General features: G+C 39.3%; 1 protein-coding gene across 3 annotated transcripts in view; it reads right to left on the bottom strand.

The window, feature by feature from the left end:
* Positions 1 to 8,045: 8,045 nt before the first annotated feature.
* The window catches only part of LOC124265461 (synaptotagmin-9-like), a 70,343-nt gene continuing 63,869 nt past the window's right edge, over positions 8,046 to 14,519 (bottom strand). For all 3 annotated transcript variants that reach the window (XM_046700255.1, XM_046700257.1, XM_046700256.1), the window contains exons 3-5: positions 12,229 to 12,349; positions 10,906 to 11,077; positions 8,046 to 10,352 (exon numbers count right to left, since the gene is read on the bottom strand). In XM_046700255.1, coding sequence (XP_046556211.1) covers positions 10,124 to 10,352; positions 10,906 to 11,077; positions 12,229 to 12,349 — 522 coding nt within the window. In that variant the 3' untranslated portion in view covers positions 8,046 to 10,123. The remainder of the gene's footprint in view (positions 10,353 to 10,905; positions 11,078 to 12,228; positions 12,350 to 14,519) is intronic.

The following is a 14,519-nucleotide window of genomic DNA, read 5'->3' as shown; positions in this document are numbered from 1 at the left end:
GTCACATATGTTGCCAGGATAAATGCAGGTAATAAGAATGAGGTCAATAAATGAGCACCACCTCAAGTGCCATGATATAATGCTGTTACCACTGTATAAAAACACGTAAATAATATCAACCAATCACTTCGTTTTGCCTTTTTCCTGCTGCCCTTTTCCTTCCATACGAAAAAACAGTTGTCCGCACAACTAATTATACCTGATTATCACACCGACGGTTTATCGGTTAGAAAAATAATATGTCAATTGCAAATATTTTGATAGTGAAACAGTGTGTAACATTTTCACCAATGAACGCTTCCTGTATTCTTTATTTTGTTATTTTTAATGCTACTCTTTTAGTTAACCTCGAGCTGAACGCTACTTTGTTTCACAGAAACAGACCGCGATGGTACGTGTAAATTGAGAGAACTTTTTACTGACGTGACTAGCTCTGGATAATTCTTCAATGTTTGACAATGCTTAGCTATCCAAATAATGCACTGCTTCATTTTCCCCTGTGAAGTGTTTTGGAGACAACAAACGCTTACTCTTCAGCTGAAAATAATCATTTGTGAATGTATACTTTGTTTGATCCTTTGTTACATATTTCAAAAAGTTGTGATTCAGTATATGTCCTTTAACGAAGTCGCGCTCATATGAAAGGAGGTAGCCACGTTACTTAACATATCGTCAGGAACATATCTCGGCAGGTGTCATGTAAGTCACCTTCCCCAAATGTGCGACTTCAGCTAAGAATCTTAAAATATATAATATACATGTTTAAACTGAGAAAGCGAAAATACATAGAATCCCTCACTTGCTACGCAGGACCACAGGATAACTGAAACTATGTCAGCCATTCATCACAATTTTCTCGGCAGATATTTTACCTAGCCCCTTGTCTCCCCCTCCCCCAAATATTGGTTATTTTTGTAGACACCCACATGCAGACATTAACATAAGAAAATGTCATATTGAAATGGAATCTCTTTCCCAGATTGTGTTAGAATGCAGAAACATCAAACATTTTCCATATACGAAAGAATTCAATCCGTTTCATATTTTACCATAGTTTGTGTAATTATAATTTAGTACTTTGAACCAGGAATTATAGTTCCTCAGTAACAAGAAAGAAGCATGTTTCGCTTGGAGGTTTCACCGGAACAAATGTCAAAATCGAAAAATAGTATTATGCATATTAATCCAGTAGAGTTAGGTGTGACTTGTGACGTTAACGTTGGTATTACCGGCAGAGGAGACTCAACCTTTATCATAGCGGTATGTCATCGGTGGCGAGTCTGTACCAGACAAATCAGTGGTAGATAGCATGAACAACGATTGTAAGGGTAAGCAAGGGTCACATATTGTATGTCCACCCAATCCCCATAAGGTGTCTCTTACGACAGACATGGCCCGATTTCTTTGTACGAGCATTACCCCGGTAAAAGGATGATTTCCAGGATGGGTTCGATTGTTTTTGGCGTGGGGATTCCTGTGATGTATCACGACTCGTCCAATGATCAATAATGTACCCGTCAACACCGACATGTAGATGTTTCTGTTCAGTCGAGCTGACCCCGGGGCTCCTGTCTATCGCATCTGTCCAGTTAATTTGTCAGTAAATTAGATAACGCCTCACCATCTGTTGAGGCGCGCCATTCGTTAGTGTCAGCCGCCATTGATTTCAGCTGAAATGTACACAGAAGCCTTGTCAACGGACAGTTAGATTGTCGAAATTGACAAAGGTCACGATAACCCATTACATATACCGTTGAAATCCTTATCTGCTGGGATTCGCAAGCGTGACCGAACAGCTGATGCGTCGAGTGTGTGGTCTAAGGGAGGCAACTCGTGAAACGATAAATTCCCATCTTGATCAGATAGAAGCTGTGTTTAGTAGTGTTTGTTTATGTATGTGTTCAAATCCATACTGCGCAATGTTACCTTTGAGTGGGTTTCTGTGTTAAATGTTATTAACCGTTCTCACATTGACTAATGCTGCCAAGAAAACCTGGTTTGACCTTTGACTCTTGCTTTGTATCTGCAAACGTAGAAATGTAAAACGTCAACGTATAGCCGGTCTTGAATATCCGACCTAATATTGAGCTAAAATATATCAAATAACATTGATAAAGGTTTGATTGAATCATTGAAACTCAGTGCTGACGCCAGTTGTTAGAATAGAGCGAATTTGGCATTCAGATCTGTATTTCAATAATGTGTTGATAAAGTGCGCGATAAAAGTGGGCCCCTTTACCCACACGATCCATACACAGTCGAATCTTGCTATGTTGGACTTGGATGTGTCGAATCCTCGGTTGTCTCGAATTCAGCTTTACTAGTATTTTACCACTACTTATACTGTGTTGTACTGAATGGGAAAGATCGAATTCCGGGTTAGTGCCCACTATCAAAATAAGCATAATTTTCCATGGTGACTTTGACAGTTCAAAATATAATTACATCTTCACACCAACATTCGCCAACTTTCATCTCACTTCAAACACAATTAACTGAACTAACCGCGACTGCTTCAATCACCCCCAAAGGCCGGATGCTGTGTAACAACATGTCAATATATAATTCAACCTATTTGACAAGCACACATGACAACAAAGGTACAAGCTGATCGCTGTATACACATTGACTAGCCAGCAGCCATTGTGTCATCACGGGACAATCGCTGACAACGTGGTAATTTCAAAACGGGTAAAACGGATTAACATTAGGTTGTAGGAAAAAAGTCCTCGGTAAAAATTCCTTTGAGTAAAAACGGATTTATATTAATTTGCCAAGATTGATTTTAAAAAAACATGAAGAAATCACACATAATGACATATAATGACAGATGAAATTTTTAAATCGTTGTTTGATATTTTAAACGACATCTAAAAGAGCATGATTTTCTCACGGATTAAATATCTAAACTGACCTTTGATCTGTAGTAAAAACAGTTGTAAGTGTCTCAGTGTGTAAGCAGCTCACCCAGAGCTAGTTACCAGTTTTTACACAGATTGGCAGTGAACATCCGACTTCATAAATCTCGGAACTAGATTATCGCATGTCATCATTTTTAAATAAAGAACCCAATGTTTTCTGCACATTTCTATACATTTCTTGTTGAAAATGAAAAGGGGAGTTTCTCTGACGACTTTTTAACCTAGGCAAATTTAGGACTTTTAACCGGGACTTTTTTACCGAGGACGTGTTTACTGAACACCTAAGATTATGACTACGCAATGCCTTTTAGGATTAAGGTTCTTTGTTGGCAGTGAAATAAACTAAATTATCTAAATATTGACTTACCTAGCATCCAGCTAAACATGAAATGCCATTGTAATCAATTAACCGTTATTTTTCTTGTAAATAAACCAAACGTGAATTTATCTTTTAATGCAATGAGAAATGTGAAATACAAAAATAAATACTTAAGTGTAAACTTATCTAATGTAAAATATCTACGTTTATAATGAAGACGCTGTTTATCTAGTAACTGTTCGATGTCAATGGATAATTCTCTCAACTTATTCTGAAATATATCTTTACTTTTCTAGTTTAATATCTGTTATTTGGAGAGAGTTATCCATGAACAACATGAGCGCATGAAAATAAAAATGACCTAATTTCTCGCACGTTTTATGGATAACAACTTATCTTTATCACGATGTTTCCGGGCTAATTCTTGAGAAAAGGAATCAACAGGAATGAGCTCTCAAACATTGTGATAAAGAATTGAAAAAGTTGTTATCTATAAAACGTGTCATGTATTCATGTTCGTCCAACTTCTAAGTGACTTTCAAAAACCTGACCCTGATATCTGTTGATTATTCGCATTTATTCTAGCTCAGAATCGCGTGCACCATGAAGCTTTGTACTTTCCGTGACGTTTGTATATGTATTTGTGCTTATCAACCACTGTGCCCGAGCAATGATACAGACGGCAAGAGTGAGAGATGGAGTATACGCCTGAGTTATCGCCCCTTTCACTTCCAGTAGCCAGGGCAACGTCAAACACGTTCACAAGATTTGTAGACTGCATAGAATGTGACAGTCTAGCTACAGGCCTTGGTGATAACTGACATATTTGAGTACTGCTGCTGTCTTACCATGCCAAAACACAAGACAGACTCTTATGTCAGTCATTTTCACTTCATTCATTCCGTCTTGTTATGTCTTTTCACAGTGGCGATCTGTATAAGCCATGGCCCCCCAAAATATTATGATTTTCTGACATTTTCTGATTATTTTTCTGACAATATCAACTGTAGACAAAACAAATTACAGGGTTTGGGGGAAGGTATTTCGATGCAGAGAAAAAGTATCTACGACTGGAATGTGATGTAAGACAGATCTCTGTGTGAAGATAAATGATGGACATTTATAATGGGCCTGTATCCACGCATTTGTGCATGCTCATGGCGCGACAACAACTTCCGAGGATAATATACAACAAAATACACATTGTTCCACAGTTCCACAGACATGGAGCTGCACGTCGGAGAGATCGCTTGCCGAACGAAGCTAAGCGGATCTTGGGGACTGTTAACAGGAGCTGATTCTGGGATCGAAGAGTTCTGGTTGGGGTGTATTCACTATTCAGTGATGAGATCCTTGAAATAAGCTGGCGCAAGATTGCATAGACACTTGTAGTCAATGCAAAGATGCACCCCTCAACCATGTCAGAATTACACTCCTAGTGTACAGTACACAACCCTTTGCACTTAAAAGAACCCACGAATAGGTTGGTAAATGACCAGATGGTGGCCACATGAATACGTACAAACACCTAGTTGCGGGTACAGCAACGTGCAGTAAAACTCGGACAAAGTACTGTGACCATGTGTCCCAGTCCACCCAGCTGTGAATGGGTACCTCGTAAGGATGGGAAAGCCACATTAACTTGGTGCGCCTAGTGGCTCCACGAGTTGTATGATCCCCGGGGAGTTGAGATTGAAAACACGATGTGCCGTTGAGATTGACATAGAATGATCGAGAGAAAAAACTAAGCGCTTTGAGCATGCATGTACATGGGAAGGACTATAGCGCTATAGTTTTTGTTCATGGTTTCACTAATGCAGTAAAAGTGTAAGATCTGTAACACATTGGATTTGTCTCCACATCATGCCTCCTTGCCGTGATACAGCTGGACTGACTGACTGACTGAGTTTGGTTTTACGCCGCTTTTAGCAATATTCCAGCAACATCACGGCGGGGGACACCAGAAATGGGCTTCACACATTGTACCCATGTGGGGATTCGAACCCGGGTCTTCGGCGTGACGAGCCAAGATACAGCTGGAATGCTGTCACCACACTCCGTATGTACATACATATATCCAATAAACGTTCAAACACATCATTTTGGCAAAACTATTTAATCACAGAGAAAGAGTATCAAGCACCGTCAGATCACGTTCTTGTTTAAGCTTGAAGTCACAAACATGGTTGAAATCAACAAGCAACAGACAACCACTTGACAACTTATAACAGGTGTGTACAATGACTTGTAGGGGTTTCATGGGATTCATGAATATGACATCAACACGTTTTATGATTCATTTGAAACATAATATGAATAGGCGTACTTGGTAAAACCAACACACACGTTCATCGTTTGTGAGATAATCGTTCGCCTTTAGATCAAAATAAGTGCTATTTGTAAATGAGCTGTTTAATATTTTATTGGCGCTTCTAATATTTCTGATTTACCAAACAACTGATTCAAGTGAGTTAGTGAGCATGGGTTTACGCCGCTTTTAGCAATATTCCAGTAATATCACGGCGGGGGACACCAGAAATGGGCTTCACACATTGCACCCATGTGGGAAATCGAACCCTGGTCTTCGGCGTGACGAGCGAACGCTTTAACCACTAGGCTGCCCCACCGCCCAAACTGTTTCAAGGCACAGCTGATGACTGTGTATGTGAGTATGGTTTAATGCCGCTTTTAGCAATATTCCAGCGACATCATGGCGGGGGACACCAGAAATGGGCTTCACACACTGTACCCACGTAAGGAATCGAACCCGGTTCTTCGACGTGACGGGCGAAAGCTTTAACCACTAAGCTACCCTACCCGCCCGGCACAGCTGATGATTCACCAGGACAAATGAAGTATAACACTATACATACTTTATTTCCCTGCGTGATGTGTTCATGATTGTCTCCACTGTGATAATCATCTGTGAACACTGAGGCTTGAAGAGCTACTGTGCAAAACAGATCAATAACGGAATCGATTTTATCAACTGTCTCAACGCCATTGTGTGTTATGTAGAATCTGTAGCTGCAAGCAGAATATTTGTGCCAGATGTGGGCGACCAAGATGTAAGAACTCAATACGCTGTTCTCCCAAGTCCCAGCGCCCATTACACATTGACGGCATTCCATTGTTTCTAAATAATGGTGATCACACATCACATAGATTTCATTTGTGTTACATTGTCTTGACTTCACATGAAACGAAACGAAGTTTTGTAAGACGCATTATGAACCATAATTATTCAGAGATACGCGGACTTGTCTAAGTCAAAGATTGTATTCCTTGATATCACAAAAACGGAATGTTGTATTGAAGTATTGTAAGAGGCAACAGATTGTATATTTATTCAAGGACGTATATTTATTCAAGGACAACGTGTTGTTGTCTACGTGAAAAAGTTGGTACCCTAACATCACAAAAAACGAAATGTATTATATTTTTGCAAGAGGCATCGGTAGAATGTTTACCTATTCAGTTATACGTGCAGTTGTCAAAATAAAACGTTTGGCAGAAAAGAGAGCACAGGAAACCCGTGGGAAAATTGGATTTATAAATAAATGCGAAAATACATTTGTATAATAACAACTCATATCTGACTCTGTTGTACGATTCAGGCTATATTATAAGTATGCGTTTATGCGTTTATGAATTTTATTATTATACCATGTGTTTGCGGAGAGGTGTAAATAAAAAGGGTAGACCTAATCCTCACCTGAGCACGTGGACAACTGGTACAAGTCAACACAGGGAATTACACTAGAGTGAGTTGGGCTTTACATCGCTTTTAGCAATATTCCAGCAATACAACGGTGGGGGGCACCAAAAATGGGCTTCACACATTGTACCCATGTGCGGAATCAAACCCGGGTCTTCGGCGTGACGAGCGAACGCTTTAACCACTAGGCTCCCCGACCGACTCAAATTACACTGGACATAGGTTTTGTCACTGATATGTTAGATTTGGAAATGTTCACCGCATGAACATGATAAATCATTCAAAAGCTCACTTGGGCCTTTAGTGCTATAACCATGATCAAACAACGTTAACAAGAACCGTTGAACGCTTTTTGGAATCTTGGAATCTACCTCGAGCCCTGTGATATGTAGTCATCTGGAACTACTGAATATTGTTCAGTACAAAGGGAAGATGACATTGGAATGTTGAAGACTTGTCATAGTCTTGTGGATTTTTATTGTCACTCTGAATATTTATGTATGCATCCACGTACACAACGGATGAGGCGGTTCAACTGATGTTATCTTTTCTAGTGATTTCTAGTTCAGGGATGTAGAGTGAACTGGCTATTTCACAATTAATTAACGAATGAGAGATACCCGCAGCTTAAGTCAAACGTACTGGTTGTAACTGAGCAGTAATTCCGATTCAGAAGCCAAAAGAGACGATTCAGCAGGATACCTTAAAGAATACTCAAATGTCGCATGCATAAGCCTTGATTCGGAATAGTTATTATCACCGTGGAAGTTCAGTATACTTTCGATTACATCTGCGCTCTTTTTTACAAATTGTTCAAAATAGATGCTGATGTAATTGTTCTTATGGTCGCCGCGGTTCGTGACAAATGCACAAAAATCAAGGACTGAAGGTATCCAGTACGACAGAGGAACTGATATAGCGTCAGTTTTAGGTTACAGTCACAAGTTGATAGCACTAAAGCTGGTTTTGGCAGATTTCTTCCCAGTTAACACATTTGCCTTATGTGTGGTTATATTTGACATATCACACCCTAGTGTTTGGTAAATAGACGTGGTGATGTATAGTTCATACAATGGTATTGTTATTTGGGGTCTTGGCAGTGAGAACATAATATAAAAGTTGAGTTTACCCGCGTTTTGAGACATGATCATGATGTCACTAGTTAGGCTTTCAAAACATTTTTAAAAAATCCTCCTATATTTTAATAAACGTTACTCATTTTTGCATACATGTATATATGTATGCATCTTGTTCTCATAAATGAAAATCAAATGCAATTGAAGTGAAAACAGAAATGTGTTCAAGTTCATGTCATTATTTGACATTTATCCGAAAATCCTCGATACAGCTATGTCATATAATGTTTCAAATGTCTTTGTTGATGTCAAATATTCACGTATGACTCATTTGTAACAGATGATAGATCGTCTCGACTAAAAGGCATTAACGATAAGATTAGTACAACCCCTCATGATATGGTATTGAATGCTTGCCCAGGATCACACAGAGCTACAAAACATGACAACTGCAACGGAACGGTTTTCCATACATTACGTCAAAGGGTTAATGAAAAGTAACACTCTGCTATCCCTAAAGAGTCAAATACCTTGGTGAGCAAGCATTGAGAATGTAAATGTTTATATGTGAAATTACACACGTGATACGAACATGAACAAACACAGCAAAAAGTCACGTGTATAGAAACAGTAATAGTATGTAAAAGTGTAAAATACGTATTCAAAATATAAAACTAACACGGGATGTGTTCACGATAATGATAACCAACTCTGCTGAAAGTCACATGTTTAAAAATATATAGTACTTTGAATTTAATTTCATACAGTTCAGAAAACGACCGATAATTCATACATATATATAATTTAATATCAATCAACAATAAAGCAACTGTTTTTAAACAAACAAGCAAATGATCATTGTTACCTTAGTAAGACCTTTCGGTGATGATTCAAATTTTACAGAAAAAAGGTCATGGCTCTTTGCAATTTTGCATGCGAATAGTACAGGTACAATTTGGAAACGCCGCATTGTTAACTTTTTAATTGATTTTAAAAGTATACATGTATAATACACATAAAGCTTTACAGAATTGTGAAAGGACGTACCCGAATGGCTATTGTAACGTTATGATATATTTATATGTAACTGACCTTTTCGGTCTTTCTAATCGCGGATAGGCATTCCATTTACCTTTCCTAGTATCTGAATGTTGTTTTAAAATTTCCCGTTTGATAATGCCTAGAGATTCTCTTAGTTATGACAAAATAAGTAATATGAGACAGATAAAACATGTCCTCGAAGGATTGTCAGTTTTCTGTTGTGGAGAAACGATTTGTATCAGTTTACACTCAAAGGGCACGTTGTTTATTATAAGGACATGGCTACTATTCATATGTTCAAGGGTTGAAAAACCCCTCATACAACAACAAAGCTATTAGTATGGAAGATTGCTATGAAAAATCATAAAGAATGTTCAAATCATTCGAAATGTTGAAAATACTAAATTATTCCACAGTTTGTTTTTAAGGAGTATGCACGGAACTGTTACACGGTAGGAACTGTGCATATTTTCTCTTGAATATCAGTAACAAAGTAAATTGTGCCCTTATACTCAATTAACATCATCTATTTCTCAGTTAATACACCAATCAGATCAGCATGAGGTTCATCGTTTTAGAATACGATGAGTTGTTTTGTGTGCTTGTTTGGTGGTTTCTATTTTAAACGATGAATACATCAGGGAAATGATTAAAATATTATCAACCGAAAGCACAATATTATATAACAGCTGTTGTTAATGAACGAGCACATACTATATAGTGTATACAAAACAAACAAACAAACAAATATACCCTTACAAAGAAAATATTAATGTAAGTTGGATTTCTACATCTTTCTACCATGAAAATACATCCATGGTTCTCTGGCCCTTTTGGCATGCTGATTGCTCACGCAGAAACTGGCATGTTTGAAAATCCCAACATTTCTGAACCGCAATGTCATAACATGTTACCAGACAAACGTGTGACTTCCTTTACCTTCCCGGTACTCATTGGCTGGTACCTGCAATCTGCAACCTTGTGATTGGTTGTCACTGCGAACATGGCGCAAAGTGAAGTGAAACAACGGCTCTGATTGGCTGACTGCTCACATTACGCTGCTTCCGTCATTAGAGTCCTCCGTTGATTGACGTTGGCGTAGACAGCACTTGCCGTTGGGTGTCATGTTAGAAGGAGCAGGGAGATGTTCCTGTAGGGGATACCACTGGGCCACGGGTTTGCGGGGGTTCTCCAACATCTCATACCAGTGGTCCCTCCCTAGGCCGTTGTACTTGGGCCCAAGAGCAACACTCCCCATCAGCTCGTCACTTCCAATTCTGTGTAACAATGTATAGATACATTTAAGCATTAGCAGTGAGTGTGCGTGAATGAGTTACGTTTTACGCCGCACTCAGCAATATTCCAGCTATGTGGCGGCGGTCTGTAAATATTCGAGTCTGGACCAGTGGTCATCAGCATGAGTATCGATCTGCGCAATTGGGAACCGATGACATGCGTCAACCAAGTCAGCGAGCGTGCCCACCCGATCCCGATTTGCATTTTTAAAACAATACCATTTACTCTGCTTCGAAAGAATAGTGATTCGCCTTTCCAATTATCTCATTTTTCCATTATGAAAATATTTAGTTATCTCTACAAAAAGTACATGTACATACGATGCTCGATCGATTTCTTGCATCATGAGGACAATGATCACAGGCAAAACACGTGTTTTCCGTGAATGAATTATTGCTTTCCGCTCAACCTGGTTTGCTATTCACTGTCGTCAAGGTTTCTGGAATCATTAAATATTTATTTTGTTGAGAAACGTCCCCAAGGTCATATCGAATACATTATGCGCTTTTAAACACGCATCTCTCTTTGTCCCACCTGTCGTAGTCCACGACCTTAACAATTAGATATACGTCCTCTACGCTCTCCTGGGGGACGTCAAAGACAAGAGCCTCGTTAAATACTGGGTGAAGAGTATTCTTCTGAACGGAGGTTTTCTTCTTCTTGATTCTTTTGCCTTGACACATCAGGGACACCTTAACGTACGGATCTGGAATGATAACGGTATTGTTTAGTGCCAGTAGAAGAGAAGAGGTTCAAGGTTTTAACGCCAGAAGATGGATGCCACAGTTGTCTAGTTCCATGCGTTCAGGGATGCCACTGTTTTATGATTATGAATTCAATTCCAAGATTCTTCCAGATTTTAAACGCTTATTGTCACCACAGTGTCATCATAGATGTAATTAAACACCCCCTGTCTGTCTTCATGTTTTACTTCCAGCATGTTGACACGTTATGGCATTACTGTTTAAAGCTGAACAACACCATGAGACACAATTTATACTACAATATTCACAATACGAAGGTGTAGGTTCAACACAGGATCGATCAACAGAGATATTGTTTCTCATACGCTCCAAGCGATTACACATATATGCGGTTTAGACACATATGTGCAATATTGCCAGAAGGAGTCATTAAAGAAGAAAGTGAAGTCGCTTACTTCAAGAACTGACACGAATACTGTACTATTCCCAACAGTGAGGTGTGCCATGGACTACAACGTTTCCAAGCGTTCATAACATTGATTATTTCTAATAAAATACATGTGTTCCTGATTTGATATGTTGCGTGTTGTTTTTGAGAACACTCCTTGGCTGTCAAACCCCAAACAACGCAGCTTCGCAGTGCATTTTAATGTGATTTACCAAAGAAAACATTCTCATCGTGTTCGTGAGAAACACACATAATGCAATGAGATCAAAGGCACTACTGTCCCAAAGGACCTCTTATCATAAAATGTTCGCTCTCGACGGGCATTTGAAGTACACATCTTTTAGCTGAACATGAACTATAGATTTTGAACAGCAGCTCTCTCTGTTTACACAAAATGAACAAAATTCCGACTGCATTGTTCCCCAAAGTATCAACTTGCATTTATTGCTGCCCTTTATATGTCAAATTGCATCTTATATGTATATATTTGTGTACTTCATATTCAAAATGTTTATATTGTATTATTTTATTGTATCCACAAAGTGTCAATTTGTATTTATTTGTGTTTAATACTTCAAATTGCATCTTATATGTATATATTCATGTTCTTCATGTTCTAAATTTCACCAAAAGGTATTATTGTTACCAGAATTAATCAAACAGCGGTGTCGACTGTTAAGCTGATATCCAGCCGTGTGGTCTTACCGGAGGAGCCAGTGATGTCCATTGCCTTCAGGTTTCTTGCCTTGACAACCGTGAGCGTCAGTCTTCCAGCAGTCGGTAAATAGCACAGGGACAGCATCACCTCGCCAATATCAGCCTTTTCCTGAAGCAGGGATGTTTGTAAATGACATAGGGTTACATTTCCATAAAACGAAGATCATGAAAATATACTTTTTTAAATAAATCATATGTTTTTGCATGGAATATGTTGACAATCTTTTAAGTCACCATGTGTACAAATGCACTGAAAGACCGAGATTATCGAATCTTAGAATTACTTGTCCGATGACACGCATATCATAGATGTTGTTCATTGATGGGTCTTTTTCGATGTTTTTCCTTGGTGTTTACAGTTGTGTATGCGTATAGCCTATATCTATACAGAACAGTTTGTCCAAACCGTGTACATGTCAGCAATATAATGTCAATGACACATTGTCGACGTGAATATCCGTGAAGATCCGGGTTAGAATTGATCTTCAGTAACCCATGCTTGTCGTAAGAGGTGACTTACGGTATCGGATGGTCAGGCTCGCTGACTTGGTTTGACACATGTCATCGGTTCCCAATTGTGTTGATCGATGCTCATGTAATTGATCACTGGAGTGTCTGGACCAGACTCGATAATTTACAGACCGCCGCCATATAGCTGGAATATTGCTGAGTGTGGCGTAACACTAAACTCCACTCACTCACTCGCTCACACTTACCGAAGTGAAAGTGTTTCTTTTAGAATATTGGTTCCGTATCAGTCCATTATGACATTATTTCATTTATTGCCACAGTGCTGAACATAAAAGGCTTCAGAGCGACAGACCCTGCACGAATGTGCGTTTTATAACGTGGCATGGAGAGAAAGGCGGAGACAGCTTTGGAAGGACACGACCTGCTATTGTTTACAACGGAAGTAGAACCATACAACAAAGGTTCCCTGGGCCAAAGTTAATTTTGTTGCTGTGTGGGTGTATGTGCTTATCGCACATGGCATCCTTTTCGTCAGGAGAATCACTGACATTTTACAGCATTTACATTCACGTTTCCCATTACTACAGACTCGAGAAGTGTCTGTTTACAAAAGTTATCAATAGAATTCCTAATGCAATAAACACCTTGCGTTGGATTAACCCAGTGGTTAAAACGTTCGCTCGTCACACCGAAGACCCGTGTGCCCGAAGCCGATTTCTGGTGTCCCCCGCTGTGATATTGCTAGAATATTGCTGAAAGTGACGGAAAGATAAACTCTCTCATTCACTGAGAGCATGTTGCGGTTTGTTTGTCAGTGTTATTGCTTAAGGTAATGTCGCCTACTTGTAACATTATATTATGCATTAATAGATCCAGTTCCAGTTTGTATGACCATCTGTCTTCGAAATTCTTTTATACAACCTTGACACCCGCGAACTTGCGATCATTGTTTAATAATGCCTCTTTCCAAGACAGGGAAAACCAGAAATGGGCTCCACACTTTGTAACCATGAGGCGAATCGAACCCGGGTCTTCCTCGTAACGAGCGAACGGTTTAACCGTTATGCTATTCCACCGCGTGTATGATACACGTGAGTGTAGTGAGCATGATGTAACGCCAAATGACACAAATCGTGCTTACAGCACACAGTGAGTGAGTAAGTTTGGTTTTACGCCGCTTTTAGCAATATTCCAGCAATATCACGGCGGGTTACAGCACACAGGCCCCTCCAGAACTACTTCACCTATTTTTGTTAAGCCCTGTTCATTACAGTATTACCAAAGCTGAAATGCAATTGGAACCTTGTTTCTCAATGCTTAGCACAGGTTGATGAAGATGGACACGTCAAAGCAATTACTGCTAATACGTCTCAGATTAATTTCACACTTGACATTTTCATCGACGGCTAGCAGTTCTCAGACAAACGGAATTGTTCTATTTTATGTAGACTTAATTCAGTTTGGAATTCATCTGGAGTTTTGCTGCAGGTCTGTGTCTCAGAATCAATGCAATTACCTCCCACTGGCCACTTTGCTAGCTCTGTACCTATAATGGAGAGATCGTTCTGTCATCTTTATTGCAGATATCTGTCACCAAGGGATCATCTTAAACAGACTCAGAGATGACGCTCAACGAAAGAATGGCTTCCTACTTTCTTGACATTCACAAAGATATGGGCAATGAGGCTGAGACTAGTAAACAACGGCAGCCATTTGCTAGCTGTCGGCATAAAAATCTCAACTTCCTCATATCGATGGATTATGCTGGCACTCCCCTATCCACATAAGCCAATTAGAATATGAATGTG

The sequence above is a fragment of the Haliotis rubra genome, unplaced genomic scaffold, assembly GCF_003918875.1.
Source record: "Haliotis rubra isolate DU_JTF1 unplaced genomic scaffold, ASM391887v1 Scf98, whole genome shotgun sequence".
Taxonomy (NCBI): Eukaryota; Metazoa; Mollusca; class Gastropoda; order Lepetellida; family Haliotidae; genus Haliotis; species Haliotis rubra.
This window is presented reverse-complemented; position numbering and strand designations above follow the sequence as displayed.